At 41.1% G+C, this 22186-nt stretch overlaps 2 protein-coding genes across 5 annotated transcripts; one reads left to right on the plus strand and one right to left on the minus strand.

The window, feature by feature from the left end:
* Nucleotides 1–3676: 3676 nt before the first annotated feature.
* On the minus strand, nucleotides 3677–13002 carry LOC134080638 (uncharacterized). The gene is made up of 3 exons (XM_062537175.1): nucleotides 12890–13002; nucleotides 4625–6712; nucleotides 3677–4433 (listed from the first exon to the last, which is right to left on the minus strand). Exon 2 carries the CDS (start codon nucleotides 6696–6698, stop codon nucleotides 4626–4628), a length of 2073 nt encoding a protein of 690 aa, XP_062393159.1. The 5' UTR covers nucleotides 6699–6712; nucleotides 12890–13002; the 3' UTR covers nucleotides 3677–4433; nucleotide 4625.
* Nucleotides 11445–19041, plus strand: LOC134080639 (uncharacterized). Of its 4 annotated transcripts, none has more exons than XM_062537179.1 (3): nucleotides 11445–11566; nucleotides 16476–16945; nucleotides 17903–19041. In XM_062537179.1, exons 2-3 carry the CDS (start codon nucleotides 16630–16632, stop codon nucleotides 18412–18414), a joined length of 828 nt encoding a protein of 275 aa, XP_062393163.1. In that variant the 5' UTR covers nucleotides 11445–11566; nucleotides 16476–16629; the 3' UTR covers nucleotides 18415–19041. The 4 variants fall into 4 exon arrangements, with proteins under 4 accessions (XP_062393163.1, XP_062393164.1, XP_062393160.1 ...); XM_062537180.1 differs by lacking the exon at nucleotides 11445–11566 and adding an exon at nucleotides 12023–12257; XM_062537176.1 differs by lacking the exon at nucleotides 11445–11566 and adding an exon at nucleotides 12272–13135.
* Nucleotides 19042–22186: the final 3145 nt, after the last annotated feature.

Genomic DNA, 22186 nt, shown 5'->3' on the forward strand with positions numbered 1-22186 from the left:
GGTCACCCTATTGTAAAGTCAATTAACCATAGTATGATGTGTGTAAACTCTGTGCAGTAAAAATCCACTATAAATAAAGTAACCTAACCTTACATTGTCAGTATCCCTGCATCTTCATGGACACCTGCTGGACATTTTGTGTTTGTGCCCATGTGCTTCTGTTTGTTTTGGGGTGGTGACTCCGCCCCCAACTGTCGGCCATTTTGTAATCACCTGCGCATTGTTTGCTTATCATTAAGCCTGTCTGTTTTGTGTTAAGTCCTAATGATTAGGCCTACTTATTCTGTGCTCTGTCAACCCCAGTTTGTCAGATTGTTCTTTCAAGTTCGTGTGTGACTCTGCCTGTCTGGATATACTGACTCTGCCTGTCTGGATATACTGACTCTGCCTGTCTGGATATACTCTGACTCTGCCTGTCTGGATTTACTCTGACTCGGCCTGTTTGGATTTACTCTGCCTTTTGGATTTTTCCTTGGACTGCGCTCTGGTTTGTCATCTTTTCCTTGCTCCGTTTTTGTGGCCCAGGGCCTGCAATTTTGTTCAGTTTTTCGCCGTTTGACGGGACGCTCTCTGTTGGACTACTTTGTGATTTTCTCTGAATTAAAAACCCTTGAACTTATTTCTGCATCTGGGTCCAAACTTCTTACAATACCTGACATACATTTGTAATCAAAATATAGACATCATGGCAGGCAGGCAGCAGACTGCAGACACTGTCCATTTACTTCTCACACATGGACCTTTGGCCTCATGCCAACAAAATATCCACCTTCCACGACTCACTCCGGTCCACCTGCTTGCAGTGCAACAGCAGAGGACTCTCACAGTCTCACTCTAGCAGCTGGAGACAGGAGGGAATAACTTACCTTATTCTCTGTTAAAGAACTGGTTTTGGTCCCTCAATTCCCATGAGAGCACATCAAAGACCTCACTTCTGTGGGAGAACCTTTGAATCTTTGTGAATACCGTTCTTTTGGAGAGAATACTTTTCAGCCCTTATACAGTAGCATCCGGTGTATCACCTGCATTGTGTATAAGCCAGAACAGTGTTTCATGCAAGTTAAAAGAAACAAAAACAGATTAACTGTGTTTTTATATTTGCAAAAAGAGTAATTGGTATGATAAAAAAACATGGGCGGGAATTAGAAACAAGTAAAACAATTTCACCTGCTATAATTGTGTGAACTTAGCTCAGTGGGATATAGCATACAGTATGATGCAGGTGGCCTGGGTTCGCATCCCAACATTTGCAGCAATTTTGAAGGTGCATTTCTCACAGCTTAACCGATTTAAAGATAGAACGTTAGGCTTGTTAACTGTTAGTTACATAGTTCACGCTTTAGATTGGGGAGCTGCAGAATTTACTACAATCAGGTAAGAAGTGGCTTATTAACTGTTAGTTACATAGTTCTCGCTTTAGATTGGGAGGCTGCAGAATTTACTACAAGTAAGAAATGTATTTTTTCCCCATTAACAAGCTGCTTGTTAACACTTACAAGCTGCACCTTAACTGTTAACAAATATGCTTGTAAGCACCTTTAAATGCTGCTTATTAACACTTACAAGCTGTATGTTAACAGTTAGTTAATGTTATTAAAGGATAACAACAGTTAACTAACTGTTAGTAACTAATTGTTAACTGCTTATGCACTGTTAATAGCTAATAAGCACATGTTATTCTAAAGTGTTACCAAAGTGTTTTATGTCATTTTCATCGTTTATTAGTCACCTTTACAATAAGGTACAGCTTGTAAGCATTGGGTTCCCATGGAATGAGCAACACAAACAAACGTGTACTGTAAGTAGTGCCAACGAAAAATGTGCCAAAATGGCCTGTTATGCTGTTGGAATTCACCTTTGTTACTTCAAGCATTGACGATTGCACTCTCCCACAGAAATGAGGAAAACAAAACATGTTAGGCATACATTCATTCATTTTATAGTGTCAGGGTCCTCAGTAGCGTGTAGAGGATCCATATGCAGCCACAACAGCTTGGCACCTTCTTCTCATGCTGGTCACCAACCTGGCTACATTCTGCTGTGGGATGGCATTCCATTCCTCGATAAGGATCTGTTAAGTCAGCCAACCTGGTTCTGTTGGTGACTCTGGCACATACAGCACGCCCAAGCTGATCCCACAAGTGTTCAATTGGGTTGAGGTCTGGACTCACGTCACGGCAGGCCATTCCATCCTCTCCACTCCCAAATTCTGGAGGTACTCTCTGATGATCCCAGCTCTATGGGGGCGAGTGTTGTCATCCTGGAGGATGGCATTTGGTCCCATATTCTAGAGATATGAAATTGCCACTGGCTCCAGAATCTCATCCCGGTATCTAAACTCACCTGGTAGCACTTGAAGCCCAAAACGAGATGTCTGGCAGCAGAACCCTATTACTGGCCATTTTGGCACATTTTTGGTTGGCACTACTCAGACATTTGGCTGTATTGCTCATTCCATGATTGCCATATGCTTACAAGCTATACCTCATTTTAAATGTGACAAATAAACAATAAAAATGATATGAAACACTTTACTGGTACCTTGACAACTCCCAAATATTCTGGATCTGAATGGCAAACATACATTTCAGTTATTCTGTGGCTGTCATATTACACATTGATGTGCTGTACATCTACAGTTTCACAATATTAGTCTGTGTGCATGTGTGTGTGAGTGTGTGTGTGTGTGTGTTTATATGTAAAAAGTCTGCACACCACACGCAGCTAACAAACTTATGGCGAGTGCAAACATAAATACCTATTACAGTGACCACCTGGCGCACATAGTAACCATTACAGTACATTGATTATACGAAATCCATTACATTTCAAAAGGTTTGGGAAATGAGCAGAATGCCTGCAGGAAGCGTATTGCACCAGCAGGGGGCTCTTATGTCCACCTTGCAGACCGCATGCAATCTGATGCACAACAAATCATTAGGAAGTATAGGCCTACTTCTGAGTATTACACACTGCTTTGCAGCATGTTTATATTTTTACCATTGTGTTTCTATGTGTGTGTGTGTGTGTGTGTGTGTGTGTCTATTTCTACAGACTTCTGTGCAGTGTTTCACTAAGACAAGTCTGCAATACAGACAAAGTGTATTTTGGCGACTCCAAATATTGTCTGTATCCTCATTGCGTAAGTATACTTCATTTTCTGGTTCATTCATTACACATCTCTGCGCTGCATGTCTAGAGTTTTAAAATGTGTGTGTGTGTGTGTGTGTGTGGTCAGCAGTATCAGCTGTATCAGATATTAACATTTTAGCTAATCTTAGTTATTACAGGCCACTGCTTTTGATTAAACATTCATGAAATATTGTACAATTAACATAAGGGGTCGGCACAGTGAGTTTCGGTGTCCTTTACTGTAAAGGAGAAATTCGGCAGCTACAGCACTATTCTGGTGGTGCATCCACTCAAAACATGCCACAGAACACCAAGCTCTTTTATGGGGAATTTTATGGGGAATTTGTATCCCTGTTCAAAGAGGTTGTTCACAGTTTTATTAAAATAACTATAAACAATATGTACTGTACCGCATGGCGGTACATTTCTGCCATTTTGCAGTGGTCACAAATTCACATCACTCTGTTGTACATCTAGATTTTTACAATGTGTGTGAGAAAGAGAAAGAGTCAATGCATAACAAGACAAAAAATATGAAAAAAGATTCAATTAATCATTGTTTAATTTTGGATGCACACAATATGATGAATGACTAATGCAGTCAACTCAAGAAGTAAATACTGTAGATGGACTAAATACAGCATGAAGTCAGTGAGAAGGAACACAATCCTAAAATCATTATGAGAAATCGAACATGAGAGTAAGCAATCATTTCAACTTATAGCAATCATTTACAGTAAGCTAACTAAAACAAAGTCAGCAGTTGATGATATTTAATATTTTTAAATATTCACATGCACATAACAGTAGCCAGTTGGAGTAACGGTGCAGGCAGTGCATAATCCTCCCTCCCGATCTTGAGGGACATGTAAGTGAAAGTGAAAGTCACACAACCAAGTATGGTGAGACAAAATAAAACGTGGTGCATTTCTAAGCAGGTAAAAGGGATAACTATATTGTGTGGCGGAATAATATTGGGAGCACTTAGACTCAGTAATATTCTCACTCCAAAGCGCAGTAATATCCTCACTCGAAAGTGAAACTGAAAGAGCAAGAGTGAGGATATTACTGCGCCACACAATATAGTTATGATACAGGCCTGGACCGAACACATCACAGTTACACAAAATCAGGATGACAAAGAAGTTTAGCCTGCTATGTGACACAAATATACACTCTCCTCTAAATGGGCTAAAATGGGCTGCCTTAAGTTGACTTGTTTTTTTGTGATTTGTTGATTGTTTTGTATATCTGTTGAGATGCTGTATCTTGCAGTCTCCCAGGGTTTCCAACAAGAGGTTCTGTAACAGAGTGAATAAAAAAAAGATTAATTCAGGAACTACAGACATATACAGTAAGTGAAACGGGACACCAGGATTTCACCATGCAACAATACATTGTGCTCATCAGGTTTATGTTCCAAACCACCTTTAAGTAGAGGTGATGCAGATTCACACGTGATGCAGTGTTACAATGACAGTTTGTCAGTTACCTCAGTAATAGGCAGCCATGGTGTCTTCAGCAAATCCAGTTTGGACAGCCTCTTGTATGGCTCTGGTTTCCTTTGGTGTTGAAGCTGGTAGAATGGCCAGCAATTCCCCCTCAATCCTCTTCAATTTTGCATCAGCATTCCTCTCAAAGGTTTTTTTGTTCTTGCGGACCACATCTAGAATGCCTCTCTGTGCCATATCACACCCAAGTCGTAGTTGATTAAGTTCAAATTCAAACTCTGGTTTCTCCTTATCCATGGCCATGAGTTTGCTAAGACTGCTGACTCTGTCCATTAGGTACTGATTGGATACCTGAGTGTAGGTCTCTGAGATCATGTGCACAAGACCAGCGATGTTGGATGCCTGGAAGGCCTGGTTGTAGATCACGTCTTTTGAGAACAGTCGGTCATTGTAAGGGAGTTCCTGTGTGTTCTTGGAGCGAGTTACAAATTTGTTGAGGCTTTTGTACAAGGGGACTTTCACAATGCTGGACACCATCTGGAAGAATTGGACCATCTTTTCCCACTGTGCCTTCACTTTTCCCATAGCATCCATACCTTTGATCAGCATTTCTATGGTGGTGCTGAAGTCAATATCCTTGACCTCACATTTCCTCATGGTGATCAACACATTAGTCAGCTCCTTCTCGTTCCCCTCCATTTTATCCACACACTTATCATACTGCTCTCTTGTTTTATTCAGCTGCTCTCTGGTCTGCTCAATACGGAAGCGAGCATTCTCTGTGGCCCTTTGTCCTGCTGATGGTTCACCTGAAGCAGAGTTGGTGACGTTGTCCATCATTGGAGGTTTTGGAGTCATACATGGGGACTTTGTGGCACACTTGCTTTTGCTGTCAAAAGCCAATGCTGATGTGCGGAGCTCTTGCCACTTGGAGATGATCTCAGCCGTTGTCTCCGTGCTGCATTTACCTTCAGGAGCAAGCTCTGCAAGCTGCAGGCAGATGTTGATTCCAGTTTCACATATGAGTAGAGCTTTCAATTTTGGTGTGCAGTCTGGGGATGCTTTCAGTGTGTTCTGAATCCTTTTCAACTGGTCTTCAGCAAAGGCCGTTTTAGTTCTTTTGTCTTGCTGGTCATACAACTTTTTCCAGTCAATGGTATTTTCTTCCATGTATTTTCCAATGCAGTCTACACAATCAAGAAGTTCTCCAGACCGGCAGTAGATAACCATTTCCTCAATCTCATCTGCTGAATCACCCTCACCTCGCCTGTAATGATATGCATCCTTAAGGTTTTCTGCTGCCCTACGTGCTTGTTGCATAGGACTGGTAACAATGGAGGTAAGGCCATTCAATAGACCCGTTACACTCCCTGCTAAACCGCCAACAAAATCCATGCCAATTATTCCCCATCCACTAGGAAGGCTATCCATCGCTTCCTTGTAGTTGTTTTGAGCCTCTTCCAGTTCTGTTTCCAGTCTCTTCATTGCCTTCTCACATTTTTCCTTGAATTCTTTTGATGATTGCTCCTTCATTTTGGCCTCTTCCAGTTCCGATTTTATTTTCTTCAGATCTACTTCATAACAATGTTCTGCATTCATACATGCCTCCAGGAGCTCTTGAACCAAAAGAATGACTTTTGCAAACCTGTCTTCTGCTGCTTTGGCCAACTTCAAACAGTCATCTGAGATTTCCTGGATGTTTTCCAACTCATCTGGCAGGTGGGCCTGGATGACGGCATCACTTCTCTGAAACAGAATTTTCACAGCATTTTTCATGTAATCTGGAACAGTCAAAGTGTGCAGGCGGATCTGGTCCATGCTCTTATGGGCTTCATTGAAAGCCCACCAGCCAGAGTTGCACACTTGCATGAGACAAGCACGGAATGACTCTGGGTACTTGATGTACTCAAAGCCACCTTTGGGTGGGTTTTTGTTGATGGAGAAATCAGTTTTAGAGGAAATGTTGACCAGTTCCCCCATTATAGCAATGGAGAGGGGTGCTGGTGTCAGGTACTCCTCCCAGTTGGCATACGGTTTCATTATGACCTGGGTGGACTCTCTCATGTCCTTTGCTGTGCAGAGACCTTGAATCTTCTTCTCAACTTCAGACGCCATTGTTTTTCCTGTGTCTGCAATGCAAACAAAGGGATATTCATAAAAAGTCACTACATGCTGTAAAACAGTAACAGGGACAAACGTATTTGCTTTTTAAGCTTATTTCCAGTTTTTTCACTTGCTCTTTGGCTGTTTCTCCGTCATGGAAGGGGATGAAAAGAGAAATTCCAACACTGAGTTCCTTTTGCCTTAAAGGTTGTATCAGCGATTGCACATAATGTGGCTTCTGTTGGGCTTTTGAAGCGAGATTCCAAACAACTCAAGCTAGCTCACACCACCCTTCCATGTTTTGTGAAAAAAAACGCTGCCCTCCTTCATCTCTGACTTCCTGTGCAGCCGTGCACAAACGCAAAACCCCACAACACCCACCCCCTGTCTGTGATTGGTTGGAACACTATTTATTTGGGTTCTGAGTGGTTAGTAGCACCAATTGTTTTTGTGTACCAAGCTGTGGTGTGATCTACTATGTTCAGCTTGCCTGTGCGCTAGGGGGCAGTAGAGGGAGATCTCTACAGGTACTGCAGAGTTAGAGTTTGTGAGTGAATAAAGACAGACAAGAGCCGAGCAGCATGGGCAGGAACCGAACGCCCCTCCACAGGCTTCTGCTAAAGCAGCAGCAACGTTCTCAATAAATCCGCCAGAATCCTTCGACTTTTCGAAACCACGTGACTGGGAAAAGTGGATAAGACGGTTCGAGCGCTTCAGAGCGGCTAGCGACCTGGACAAGTCAACAGAAGCTAACCAGGTGAACACGCTAATATATTGCATGGGGGACGAGGCAGATGTCGTGTTAAAAGGGCTAACATTAACCGCTGAACAGAAGCTGGTATACAACTCGGTCAGAGACGGCTTCACAGACTTTTCCGTGCCGAAGAAAAATGTAATTTATCAGCGAGCTAAATTTAACCTACGAGCTCAAGGGCCGACGGAATCGGCTGACTCGTTTATAACTGCTTTATATGCACTGGCCGAAGATTGTGAATATGAGGCACTACGCGATGACTTGTTGGAGGCAGGATCGTAGTAGGCATTAGAGACAATAGACTTTCACTGAAAATGCAGGTGGAGAGCAGGTTGGATCTGGCAAAGCCATTAATATGGTCAGACAAGCAGAGGACATTAAACGGCGACAAACCGATTTGAGAGGAGATGCTGCTACTAAAACTACAGTGGATGCAGTGCACACTAAGAAAGTGTAGTACATTTTCATGTAGGCCTCATGTGTTGCCGGGCAGGGGCAGAAGGATCATGTCACACACACACACACACACACATACACACACACACACACACACACACACACACACACACACACACACACACACACACACACACACACATGCACACACACACACACACACACAAGCACACACACACAGTCGTGCGGTCATGCCCTGGTCATGAACCAGGCCTATTGTAGACCCAGGCCTACTGTAGAGTGATTACATAATTTAAGGGGCAGGCCAAGTGGCTTCATCCACGTATGATATCATTTTTATATTGATTGGAAGATAAGGGTCTCCTATTTACATAATGGGAAGACACCTGGGCAGGATTGGCCAGAAGTAAACAAAGGAGGTGTTGTGGGGACACTTAAAACCCCTCTCCCAAAGGGAGCTTTCTCAGAACGTGTGCACCTTCTCACCAAGGCCTGGGTCGTGGACATCCCACTGCAGAGGGCATCTTTCATTCGTGACTCCTGCTTGGCAACACTTAGGCTCTGCTTGTTCAGAGTTGTGTCTTGGAGGACTCTGCGAATATAGGCCACAAGCGGCCACTTCTCATCTCAGATCATTCTCCGCTGGTTTTTGTTCAGAGTGCTAAGTTACATTTAAAGTTAAGTTAAAGTCAGTGTTTTTTTCCACGACAAAAGCAAAACAGCAAGCATGGAAAAATAAAAGACAGCCAGCTAAACAGTACAAAGACAAGCACGAAGCACAATCAGGAGCAGAGCAAAAGTCATGCCCTAAATGTGGTAAGTCACACGCCAAATTTCAGTGCCCAGCTAAGAATGCAGACTGCCACAATTGTGGGAAGAGAGGGCATTATGGCAAAGTGTGCAAGTCTACTAAAAGTGTGAGTGCTGTCATGGAAGATGATGATATATTCCTGGGAACCGTTGCAGGCGAACATGCATGGACTGTAGATTTACAAGTAAGGCACACTAAGGTGAGGTTGAAGATCGATACGGGGGCCGACGTTACTGTCATACCAGAGCAGGTGTACAGACAGATATGCAGAGGCACCTCATACAACCTCACCCCAGGTAACAAAGCACTGTTTGGGCCAGGCCGTGAACCTTTTTCGGTAGTGGGTGTAGCCAGAGAAATACTCAAAAGTGGTGATAAACACACCACAGAGGACATTTATGTTGTGAGGCACCTGAACACAGCTCTGCTGAGTAGACCCGCCTCAGTTAATCTCAGACTAGTAGCCAGAGTGGATAGCATAGACATGGACTATGTAAAACAGCAATACCCTAAACTGTGTGGTGGGTTAGGTTTAGTTCAGCAGCAGTACACAATTAAACTAAGACCAGATGCCAAGCCAGTGTCTTTGAAAGTGCCCCGCCGTGTCCCACTGCCCCTGATGGGAAAAGTAAAGCAGGAACTCCAGCGCATGGAGCAGCTAGGAGTCATCAGCCGGATCGAGCAGCCAACAGAGTGGTGCTCTGGCATGGTGGTCGCGCCACAGAAATCTAAAGATGAAATACGGATCTGCGTAGACCTCTCTCCCCTCAACGAAGCGGTGTGCAGGGAGAAGTTTATCCTCCCATCTGTGGACCAGACGCCAGCCAGCGAAGCTTACCTGTCCGAACTGCGGAGACAGCTGAGCTCAGACAGCATGTGCACTGAAGTGATGAGGTACTGTATAGAGGGCTGGCCAGATCGCAGCAGACTGGATGTTCTAGTAAGACCTTACTGGACAGAAAGAGCTGTTCTCAGCACTCACAAAGGACTGTTATTGCGGGGTACTAGGCTAGCTATCCCTTCAGTAATGAGGAATAGAGTGCTGGAGAAGATTCATGAAGGGCACCAGGGAATAGAGAAATGCCGTGAACGAGTAAAGCAATTCGTGTGGTGGCCTGGGCTTAGTAGCCAAATAGGTGAGCTAGTGTTGAAATGCACAGCACGCGTTAAAGAACGTGCCAATGTGACTGAACCTCTTTTGCCTTCCAAGCTACCCGACAGACCATGGCAGAAGCTACAGTAGGGGTTGATTTGTTTACATTGAAAAACAAAGACTATTTGCTTGTTGTGGACTATTTTCCAGGTATGTGGAGGTGGCCCAGCTGAGCCCGACAAGAAGCGTCGATGTGGTAAAACACCTCAAATCAATGTTCGCCAGGCACGGCGGTGCATACACGTCATCCGGCACTAAGCTTCCTTGGACGCCGCTATTAAAAGTATTACGGTTCCCCATTGACTCCCATTGATTCCGATTGACCATTTCGAATGAAAACGTCAATTATGTGCTGAAACAAACGCTGCTGACATATGACAGTAACCATTTCACTTTGATAATAACATACATTTTTGTCCGACATAAGACAGCAAGAATTTCAAAATGTTATCGGCGCAACATGGAGAAACTTAAGGGAGAACAAAAACATTACATCCGTGACCCTTGTTAAATGGAATTCCCCATTGACCCTGGGTCACGAAAAATGGCAGCCGTTATTTCTTGAATGTCAGAGTAATGACATTCAAAATGGTACCTTAACCCTCATGTTGTCCTAAAATCTTACGACGTTCGTTGTCCTTGGGGTCAATTTGACCCCAGCTACAAAAAACTCTCAAAAATGATTAAAATTATTTTTTTACCCAATTTTCTTTTGTGGTAGGTACTTAACAAGAGTGTAATAACCACTATCAAAAGCCCTACAAAACAATCCCACCCCCCCACACCCCTTTATGAACCCTGGAACCCTGACTGGCAATATGGCCAATCCAGTGTCAACAGCCCAAAGGCTGACTTTTTGGACTTTTTCAGACCTGCCAAAATAACTTATATGTAATATGTACTTGTATATGAAATAATGATAATAGCTACATGTTCTCATACTATTACAATAATAATATCCATAATTTGTCAAATATTCATTTTCATCATGTTTCATAAAAATGGGGTCAAATTGACCCCAATACCACCAACGTAACTATTTTTTTTACAGGACATTGGAAACATATTTTTGTGCAAATTTCATGTTTACTCTGTTGTACCCTTCAAATAAGGAAAAGTCATGAAACTTGAAGCAAAACAAAAAAAGTGAACCATATATTTTATGATGTTAAACACTGCTTGGGGTCAAATTGACCCCAAGGACAACATAAGGGTTAATAATACACCACCATTCATAAAGTAACGAAGTATGAATCACCTAAACGACTTTGTGCCAATTTTCAACAGCGCAGCTTTTATTATCATAATAATGGGTGTGAAATATTCCTTAACCACTAGATGGCGGCATGGCACAGTGCACTTTGCATGACACAGCAACAATGACACAGCACTTTACTTCCTTACACCCACGCACACGCACACACACACACACACACACAGTCACACACACCCTTATGGCGGAGATCCACTAGTCACGTCAAGTATTCTCGCGTCGCGATCGTCAATCGACGCACCATTATTATCCAATGAAAGCAGAGATCTTCTGTTACTAGTTCTCGTCCAGTTCGCCACTTCTCTAGGGAATTCATTTTGCTCAAAATCGAAACTGAAGTAGATGGAGGACAAATTAATAATAGCTGTGTCAGGCTATCCAGCCCTTTACAACCCCTCCTTGTCAGCCTACTGATACACGGATCTACGAGAAGACTGTTGGAAGAAGGTGGCGGAGATCGTTGGAGAAAATGGTCGGTTGAATGCTTAAATGTTGACTTTGTAGTCATGCTGTTGTGGCTGGCTAGATAGCCAGCTAAATGTCACACACAGGCACTCGTTTATCAAAAAACAACACACCCCATGCCGAAACTTCGGTCACGCCTACTCTGCGTCCGTTGGAGGGATGCGTTTGCGTCTGCCAAAAAAATCGCTACACACAGGACGCAGATAGTGGATCTGTACCGTTACCCTTACATTCTATTGGGCCTCCGTTGGCCCAGCTATACTGCACTGGGTCCAGCATGTCCCGGCCACAGTGCTGATTAGAGGGCTACAGTAAGGCTGATGGCTTTGATAAATGGCGTCTGGGTGAGATAAGTGTGTCGCCGAGCGAGCGAGCAAACGTTGGGCAGGCCTCTCCTGCGGGTTCAGGAGTCAACAGCTCGCCAACGCCCACCAGAAGCGTACACGGCGCAGCAGCCGCACAGAGATAGAAAATTATTTTAAAATCCTGCGCGGCAAGCCCAGACCGCCGAACACCGCTGAACGCCGCTTCTGGTGGGCGCCGGGCTGTCTCCAAATGACAGGGAATAGCTTAATGGGAATGCGTAGCTTGGAAAACTAATTAAACAACTAAAAACTTCAGGGGAAAAGTATAGCGGCTTCAGAGGCAGTGAGTAGCTAATGTGAAAGAGCCCTCTCATCAACCGGAGCTTATAGACGGTGAGACAGTGGGAACTTGATAATTCCATCTCCTCTTCCGTCCTCCAAGTTTTTGTGGAATTCGTAATTTTCTTTAGATGGCAACAGTGACAAGCCATCTGGTGCTTCTATCTCTGTCTCTTTTTTATGCTTAAGTATCGTTCAAATTATGCATAGTGTAGTAATGTTAAAGTAGATACTGAGAAACCCCCAAAAGTATTATCCTTCGATGACTCATTTTGGAATCGGAATAGAAGCTATGAATAGATGCTGCGTTGTTTGCGTCATTAGTTTAAGTGTGAGATCTGAGGCTGCTGCTTGCATTGGAGCTAGACAAACTTGAACATTATCTGCCGCCTGCCTCAAAAATACTGAGTTGTCCGTCAGACAGACTGAAAGCTGTCAGAATGCCCGTTATAAGGTTGCCTAACAGCCTAGTCAGTAGTCTCAGTGGTCTAAAGTGTGTGAATAATGTTAATTGAGCATGTTTTAACGCACAAGAACAGCCAATGACAGCAAATGCACACTTTCAAAACTTATGGAATTTCCCCTATATGCACTTTCATACCTTATGAAATTCATCCCATAAACACACATAACAAATACACATATGATAATTAACCTTACCGTGACAATTACATGTTGTAACCTACCTTATTGCAGTTGACGTGTGGCACTGTGCTGAAGAGAAAGATCCAGGGCTTTAAATAAATGCCTAAAAACCCTCCCCCTGAAAGGCGTGGGATGGTATGCTGGTACTCTTGATAATGAAACTGCAGTATTATAATGTCGAAAGCCTACTATAGAGCAGCTGCCTTTTGCATAGCCTATCACAAGATTTTCCGATCTTTCTAACACTTTTGTTTTGTGGAAACCATGATGCAATTATACACCTATGGGTAAGTATATTGTTTTAACATTGATTCAACATTAACCTGATTTTGAAAATATACTCTGGTCCATGGCCATTTTAGACGAGGGTTATTGGGCATCGTTTAGCGCTGTTTGAGCAACACGGTCTCGACTGTGTTGCAACACTCCCATCACGCAATGTGCGCAACAATTTGCCAATAAATAGTATCTTTCTTGCAGATTGCGTTTCATTCCTCCTCGATAACGTTTACAAAGTCAAATGCACTAACAACATGTGACATGCAAGGATGATACTTTTAGGTTCTCTAAAACTCCACCAGAACTAACTTTACTCATCCACTTAATTCGGAACGCATCTTGCGAGACAGACGGAGTGGCAGATTCCAGCTGGCTATTCATTGTGTATCTCCTTTTTTAATGTAATAACGTTTTTAAAAGGAAATCATAAAGGCAACAAAGACGAGGTAGCATGATGCGATTTGCGAGGTATGCGGTTCCCACTATTTCTAAACTCAGGCTGGTGAGAGGGCGCTTTAACATAGGCTGCAATCAGTGTGATTTGGAACATGGACTAGAATGAAGACTGGTACATTGCCTTTGTAGAGTGGAATTGGTAAGTCTTCAATCATTAGTTTTCCAAGCATTTAAATGAAACACACGATATGTCCAGGTGACTACAGAGCTCATAACTGACTTTTAATTGCTAACAGAAATGTGAAGCAACATGACATTACATACTGTACTTCCATTCCCAAAGCAAAAAGGCTGTTTATAACAAGAATCTCTCTTACTGTATCTTTTCAGAGGAACTCTGGATCTCATTCATGACCATTGGGTCCTTGGTTACCTGTCTGACCAAGGCCCTCTGAATACCAGGGTTGTACAAAATTCTGAATTGAATTGAGAATGACCCCACAATTCCCATTCAATTCTTGAATTTGAGTTTGAATTTGAATTGAGGTTGCAAACAGGAAGTGGAATTGCAATTCAAATTCGAATTGCAGGAAGTTGAATTGGAATTCCATTAAATTCAGAGAAATTCATGACATTTAAATTGTACTTAATAATGATTCTTCACAGGATGTATATATGATCGCAACATGTATTTCATACAGATATTATTTTATGGACATACTTTATGTACACAACACTTTTTTGTACAGAAAATAGTACAAATTTGTAGTAATTTGTACCACACAATGGCATTACAAATACGATATGTGCTGCATAAAACTGATCATTAAAATTGTAATAACTTTGAAACTGTGAAAAAAATTATTGGACAGCACTTCATTTCCCAGAATGCTTTACTTTATCCAAGTCTTCAAAAATGGTTGTCCAAACATTTCAGACATTTTGTTTGGGGTAGACTCTGTGCTAAACAATGAGGGCCAGTGCTGGTTTGTACTTTTGAGTTCTGTATTAACAGCAATATGCAAAATGATAAAAAAAAGTAATCTGTGCTCATTAATTTTGGTGAGCCAACTCTCACCAACCTAGTTAAAAATGATAAAGCAAAATTGAGATGTTGAATCTGAATGCATGCCAAGGTTCATGGAACTCCGTTCATGGGGGGACCATATAATAAATGAATTTATGTGTACATTTAGTGACTGTACACCAACTGGCCTGTAGATGGTCTGACACAGTTTTCTGTGAATATCTCGAGAACCGCAGGGCCTAGGGGCCATGTCAACCCATCCCATAACAACTTATTTCATGTATAGTGCCACCTAGTCAAAGTTGAGAAAGCAAAAATGGGGCATTGTAATCGCAGGTATCTTTGGTTGACAGGTTCCTATCCTGATTGTTTCCTAAGAAACTACAGGGTCTCGGACGTCCAAAGAGGTCATTTGATAGGCCAAAGTATGTAGGAGCAATGCCTTCCTAAGTAGATGATGTGCAATGCTGGGCAAAAAATGAGGCATATGCATAAGAGTTTAAACACAATCATAATTTTTTTGACTTAATGTGCATGTTTTGACCTGCTCTCAGACATGAAACATTAAAGAGACCCTATGCAACTTTTTCATAGTCATAAAATCGCTTAGAAATCGTTGTTTTGCTTGACTGACCAGTTTTATTGAAAACAGTAATATTTCCTCCCGCCCCCAGTGATCCTATCCGCTATTGCAACCTTGCAACTTGTTCAGGAGACGATCGTCTGCTGTTTACATCTGGAAGTCTGAGACGCGTAAGGAACAAGAAGAACCACGCTTGCAATTTATATATTTATATTTAGCCTATATATGTATAAATATACACGCTAAAGCTGTCGGGGAGGCTCTGCAGAGAAATATGCAAGCATAAAACGAGCGAAAACGAAAAACGAAACCGAAACCAGAGATGAAATCGCCAATCCTGCATAATTCCTCTTTAAGACACATGAAAACATTCTGTTCTAAATGTGGGATTATTTGTTTCAAGACTACTATGTTAAAAACATAGTGTATTTCCCCTAAGGTCTCATGTCATTTTACACCCGTTTAGACGAGATGTCCACTGTAATGGACATTAAAAAAATCTTTTTTTCACGTTTATTTCTTCATTGGATAGGAGTAAGAATTAGCTGAATATACTTTTTTTTGCTCAACAGAAAAAATGCGGGTCTGAAGGGGTTAAAACCATCACATTCACACTGATATTTGGTTAGAACGAATTTCTCTGAATTGCAATGAATTTAATTCCACTTCCTGTAATTCCAATTCAAATTCAATTCAACATCCTGTGGGGTGGAGCCAATTCAAATTCAAATTCAAATTCATTCACTGAATTGAATTAAATTCTGAAATTCAGAATTTTGCACAAGCCTGCTGAATACTAATGTAAATGGAATCTATGGGAGTATTATATATATATATATATATATATATATATATATATATATATATACATATATATATATATATATATATATATAAATTCACAAAACACTCCAAACACCTGTTTTTTTCATGGGGTGTGGGGAGTGTTGTGTGTAGATTGATGAGGAAAAACAATAATTTAATCCATTGTAAGATGAGTCTGAAACATAGGAAAATGTGGAAAACTTGATATCTGAATACTTTCCGGTTGCACTCTGACCTATTGCTATTTGCCAGAAATAATTACAACTGTAGCTAAAGCTACCAGTGGTCATTGACAGAAATCTGGGCTTTGGTGAACACTGATTGAACTATTCTCACCATTTTCTGACTCGTTACTGATTAAAGACCTAATTAATTAACAGCTAAATTGAAAATAATCATTAGTTGCATACTGCTGTTTGGAATCAACTTAAGAAATTACTTCATACACTCTTTAAGCCTACTGTACAAGAGATAAGAGTAATGAAGAAAAATATGATCTTCTTTTTCTAATCAACAGGCAGCGGGATGTCACCAGTGCCATTGTCTCGCCCCTGAGAGACGGCTTGTCTTCATTCAACAGCCTTTATGATGCCCTTCTCTGTGTGGATCTTACCTCTCTTGACGGGCTTGGTTCATCCATTAGAAATCTGATAGTGAAGACAGAGCAGGACATGAAGAAGACTGTGCAGAATGCAGAGAGGAGTCTGAGAGAACTGGACCAGAACACAGAGAACCTCATGCTACAACAACACCAATCTGATGAAAAGCGAAAACAATGTCAACTGCATTTGGACAATCTAGAAACTAAGCTAGAAGGAGAGAATAATCTCCTGAACAATGCTGAGGATGCACTGAAACAAGCCAATAAACATCTACAAACAAAAAAGGATGAACTTCAAAGACAGCATAACAGAGAAAAAACTGCAGCCATTGTGACGGGTGTCGGTTTAGGATTGACGATCATCCCAGTTGTTGGATGGGTAGCTGGTAAGCCTATATTTTTGTTGTTGTTGTTGTTGTCTTAATTCAATGCCCTACCTGCTTGTGAATGTGTCACATGAGTCAGTGGCTGCGTCTATTTTGCGTCTGTGTCTGCGTATGTTTTGTTCATACCAGGGCTTTTACCTCCTGAAATATCTGTTTGCCATTAGTTGGTTTTGTCACTTGCTTTGAGTATGTGCACAAAAGGGTCGTGTGCAGGAGGGGTGGTTATAATACTACCGTTTAGAGTTTTTCTAGCCCTGTCTGTTCCACAGATGATTGACGTGTTTAATTTCCATTTCAGTGCTTCAAACTAAGTGGCTGTAAGTGGGTTAGGAATAGGATTTCAAGTGATTTTGTAAAAAGTGAATCCCATACCCTACCTTTAAGTGACTTTTTGCCATTCCGACAGAAAATGTTATCTAGCGATTAGCGTCAAATTTGGCGACTTATCAAAACAATGTAGCCTAAAACTCTGTTTTGTTGTTGAAATGTCAGAAAATGTCCCTTCTCATGCCTGTTTTGTTTGTGAATTACATCACGGTCGTTCACATATGTTGTAATTCACAAAACGTGTTTATAAAAGTAATGACTAGCCTATGTAGTATCAGCTCATGTTAGTACATAGAAGTAGATATTTTGTACTGCAGACCTACCGTATTTTCCGTATTATAAGTCACTCCAGAGTAAATTCATTATCATTAAGTTCAGCTATGTTTGCTTGTTTCCTGATGGAGTGAGCATTGCATGTTGCTCGTCACAGCTTATTTTGTTTGTTAAACATGTACAAACACAGCTGAGGGGTGTTGTGAGGCACGAAGCGAGCGAAAAACGGCCTCTCAGGGCTTATTGCTTAAGTTAAGGTTTTTCGCTGCGGGTTGCTAACCAGCTTTAATCTATGGATATTCTGAAATCTTTAACATGCCATTTTGTAATACGATCTTGTATTTGGTTTTTGCCCAGGCCCTATCATAGCAATTGGTGGTGCTATAGAATTGGACGAAGCTGAAAAGGCTATTCGTGATGCTAAAGAAGAGGTAGCTGAAGAAAAGTCTCGGATCACCACTTACTCTGATAGGATCTCTGATTATCAGTCCAAAATCAAGGAGAGAGAACGTCAGATCAGACAGACAGATGAGGACCTAAATCGCATCAGACAGAAACTCTCTGAGATTCAATGCCAGAGAGAGGCCATGGCAAAGTTCCAGCAGAAGATGAGAAGTGCTGTCCACCTCCTGGGCCATCTGAATGGGCCAGCTCATGTACTGGAACTCCAGACTCGACGCTCCATCCTCCTGGAGCCTGTGACAAGGGTGATGGAGGAGCTGGTGAAGGTGGCTTGTGAAATTCCAGGGAATCAGATCCTCAGGGATGAGGTTGTGATGAGTCTGGTACGAGCCGTGAGAGAGAAAGAGCAGAGATTAGCAGCTATATGTGCTTCACACAACAGCTCAGCTCTGGAAAGATATATGTGAGTGAAAACTATATATTATTGCCTCTTTGTGTACAGTAATCACTCTTTCAATAAAAGTAAAATCATATAGCCTAAATAGAATATATATATATATATATATATACAGTCATGGTTGAAATTGTTGGCACCCCATGCTAAAGTTGACTAAAAAGAGGAATATAAAATCATCTTTTGGAAATTGATTTTAATGGTTTAAGTAATAAAATTAGGAAAAATCCAACCTTTAAGGACACCAATTTTCTGTGTGAATAAATAATGTATCATGAATAAATAAATGTTCTTCACAAAATACTGGGGTCAAAAATATTGCCACCCCTATGTAAACCTATGGGAATTTAACACATAGGTTTAACATAGGGTCAGGCCGTTTTTTATTTTTAAAGGCCACTTATTTCATGGATTTAGGATACGATACATCCCGATAAAGTTCCTTTGACCTTTGGAACTAAAATAGCCGCACACCATCACACACCCTTCACCATACCTAGAGATAAGCATGGTGTTTTGTTTGGTTTTGTTCAGTTAGCCTATTAGTTGGGTTTGATTGGCATTGAGCTCATGAGCATCAAACAGGCTAATAGGCTAACTGAACAAAACTGAACAAAACACCATGCATGGTGAAGGGTGTGTGATGATGTGGGGCAATTTTAGTTCTAAAGACCAAGTGAACTTTATCAGGATGCATAGTATCCTGGATCCATGAAATAAGTGGCCTTTAAAAATAAAAAAACTGCCTGCCCCTATGTTAACCCTATGTGTTAAATTCCCATAGGATGACTTTTTAGTCAACTTTACTCCCATAGGGTGACATTTTAGTGAACTTTAGCATGGTGCCAACAATTTCAACCATATGATTGTGTGTATATATATATATATACACACACACACACACACACACACACACACACACACACACATATATATATATATATATATATATATATAAAAAAACATAGACTAAATCAAAATGCAAAATAGTAAAACAATAAAGTAGAATATAATGGGCCAATTGCTCTGTCAGTTAGCATTGCGCTAGCTGTGCTACGATTTAAAACCGTGCTCCTTAAAATGGAGGTTTTGGAGTTTAACACGCAGCTGCGCACTAAGTTTAACGTGATTGCTGTGTCACAAATGAAACAGGATCAGCTGGTTCCTAGTTAAACTGGGGTTAAACTGCCTGGATGCCGGAAGTACGCTGTTTCGAGTTTTACCCCAGCAGATGCAGTCGTAATTCAACAGTCTTAATGCATTTCAGGATTTTGACGGGATACTTTTTATGACTCCTGTGGCTAAATGCGCTCTAAGTGCCAAAACACTTTGGAAATGTAAAGTACATTTTAATAAAATGCAAATAATGTTGAAATATATCATGAAATAGTCTAGGCTACTTTTGTGGAAATCTGAGTCTGAAATCTTATCCAGTAGGCAATGCTATTTATATCAGTTAGTCAATCAATTGTCACGAATTAAATAGAACATTACACGGAGGAGCAAAAATAAGCCTATTAATCGCCACACTTCAGCCCAACTATGGACAAACTATGCTGGCACTAAACCCACATTCTATGGCTCCGTGTGCATTCCAGCCTTTACGAATCGATGTGGGTAAGACTACGTATTTTGTCAGCCTAAACAGGCCTACACCTGGCAAATAATGCATCTGTGCGGTGTAGGCTACATAATGTCACAACTGTCTTTAATGCCTGTGAAATGCATGTTAGTGTGTCGGATAGGGGCAGACGTTTTTAAATCATATTACTAAGTAATAACATTTTTTTATATATATATATATATATAATAATAATATTGCCGTTTCTGATGTTCACTAGCCTACAGCTCTAAACTCTCAAACGCATTCGCAATGTTGTCGGGAGATGGCCCGGCTGTATGCATAATAACTCGTCGCTGCAGCCACCAGGCTCAATTTGAAGAAGGGGCTTACTGTGGAGACTAACCATTTCGGTTAACTGCATAGCATGGTCAAATGAGAATGTACCTTTTATGTTTCATATAAGTAGGCCTGCCGATAAAAAAAATAAATAAATAAAAAAAACCTCTAGGTTATGCAATAAGGTTTCACAGCGCACAGTCATTGAATGAATGAAAGCGCCTCCCGCAAACAGCGGGTGGAAATCCCTTTCAACGACATGAAACTTAATAGTGAACCTTCAAATATAATAATATTTCAGTGCCCATCAGTCTCTACATTATCAACATCACCAAACAGTCCAAAAGTAAATTAAACCCCAAACTAAACCGAAAACTACTGCTTTTAATAGCCTACCGGTGCCGCTAACAAAACGCATGTCTCTCTGGTCTCACAATAACGCACATAACAAAAGTTCCTGCCTGGAAGTCTGCCTCAAATAAATGCTTTGCGCAGCCTAAGTAGCCTAAATAAAGACCATAATCGAGGGTTGATGGTACGATCTACCATGCGTTAGGCTATTTTACGAATAGGCCTACTCGTTCTTTGTAAATTTTGAGTTAGGCATTTGCCTACTTAAGCATCTGCTATCTTGCAGCCTTTATTAGCCTACTGTGTAATAAGTACAAACTAGCCAACAGTGTGTGTGTGTGTGTCGGTTTATGAAGTATAAGCTGTCACCTATCTAGCTATCCTGCAAACTATGATTTAGTCTACCGTAAAACCATGTCCTTTCCGAGATTAGACTAACACACGTTAAATGCGCCCTCTAGTGGGTGATTTGAATTTCCTTGAAGACACAGCAATTGAGATCAAGATAAAATGCAGCAGCAGGTTAAACCACAGGTGCATATGACACAGCAATGGAGCTTAAGTCGTCATGTGACTTCTTGCGTCACCACCGAGTTTAAAACCGTGTTAAACTCCAAACTAGCGACAGAGCAATTGCCCCATCATGTTTATAGTCATTGTAGGTGTGAATGAAATTAAATGAAATTTTAAACTGCATACTCTTTACACGCAAAAAAAAAAAAATGTAAAAAAAATCTAAAGACTGACTCTCCAGTTCGGAAGGCTATCTAGCACCTGGTTGTAAGTTAAATCTGGAAAGAAATTGTTCTACCTGAAAGACTCGGGGAGGCACAATGAAAGTCACTGTAAGAAAATGTAAGCATTGTGGAAATGTGTTCACTGACTGCATATTGTGTGAAAACGACATGAAATGTCTGAATGGTATGGCCACAAAAGATAGGTGCTGTGTTAATTGTGTTAAGAGTTTTGAAAATGTGACAACTGTTTGAACAAACGCTTGTTGAAAAAAACTGTAACACATATTTGAACCATGCTCTGGTTCAACGCTTGTTGGCCTTTACAACTTCATTGGCAAGATGACTTATCCTTTTTAAATGGAAGCACGCATCACCATCAACTCATAATGGATGGACACGGGAGATATTACAAGGCGTGAAACTGCATTTCTCCGTAAGGCCATGAAACCTGGACACTCTCTACACAGCATCTATTGCTATTAGCCCTGACAACCTTTTTAATGTTTTATTATTGCCTGTGTTATATTGTTTATCTTGGTTTATTCTTTTGTCGATTTGTTTGATTCTTTATTTTATTTGTTGATTTATTTTGTTGTTTATTATGTGTGCGGTGGGTTGGATGGGATAGTGTAGGATGGGGGATGGTTGAATAAGCAGACATTACTGCTACTTTGCCTTTTACTTCTTTATATAATCTACTGTGCCTTATATATCTATATGTGTGTGCATTGTAATCTACTGTGCATTATATATCTATGTGTGTGTTACAATCCACTTTGCTTTTGCGCTGTATGTGT

This window comes from Sardina pilchardus, chromosome 5 (assembly GCF_963854185.1).
Source record: "Sardina pilchardus chromosome 5, fSarPil1.1, whole genome shotgun sequence".
In the NCBI taxonomy this organism is placed as follows: Eukaryota; Metazoa; Chordata; class Actinopteri; order Clupeiformes; family Clupeidae; genus Sardina; species Sardina pilchardus.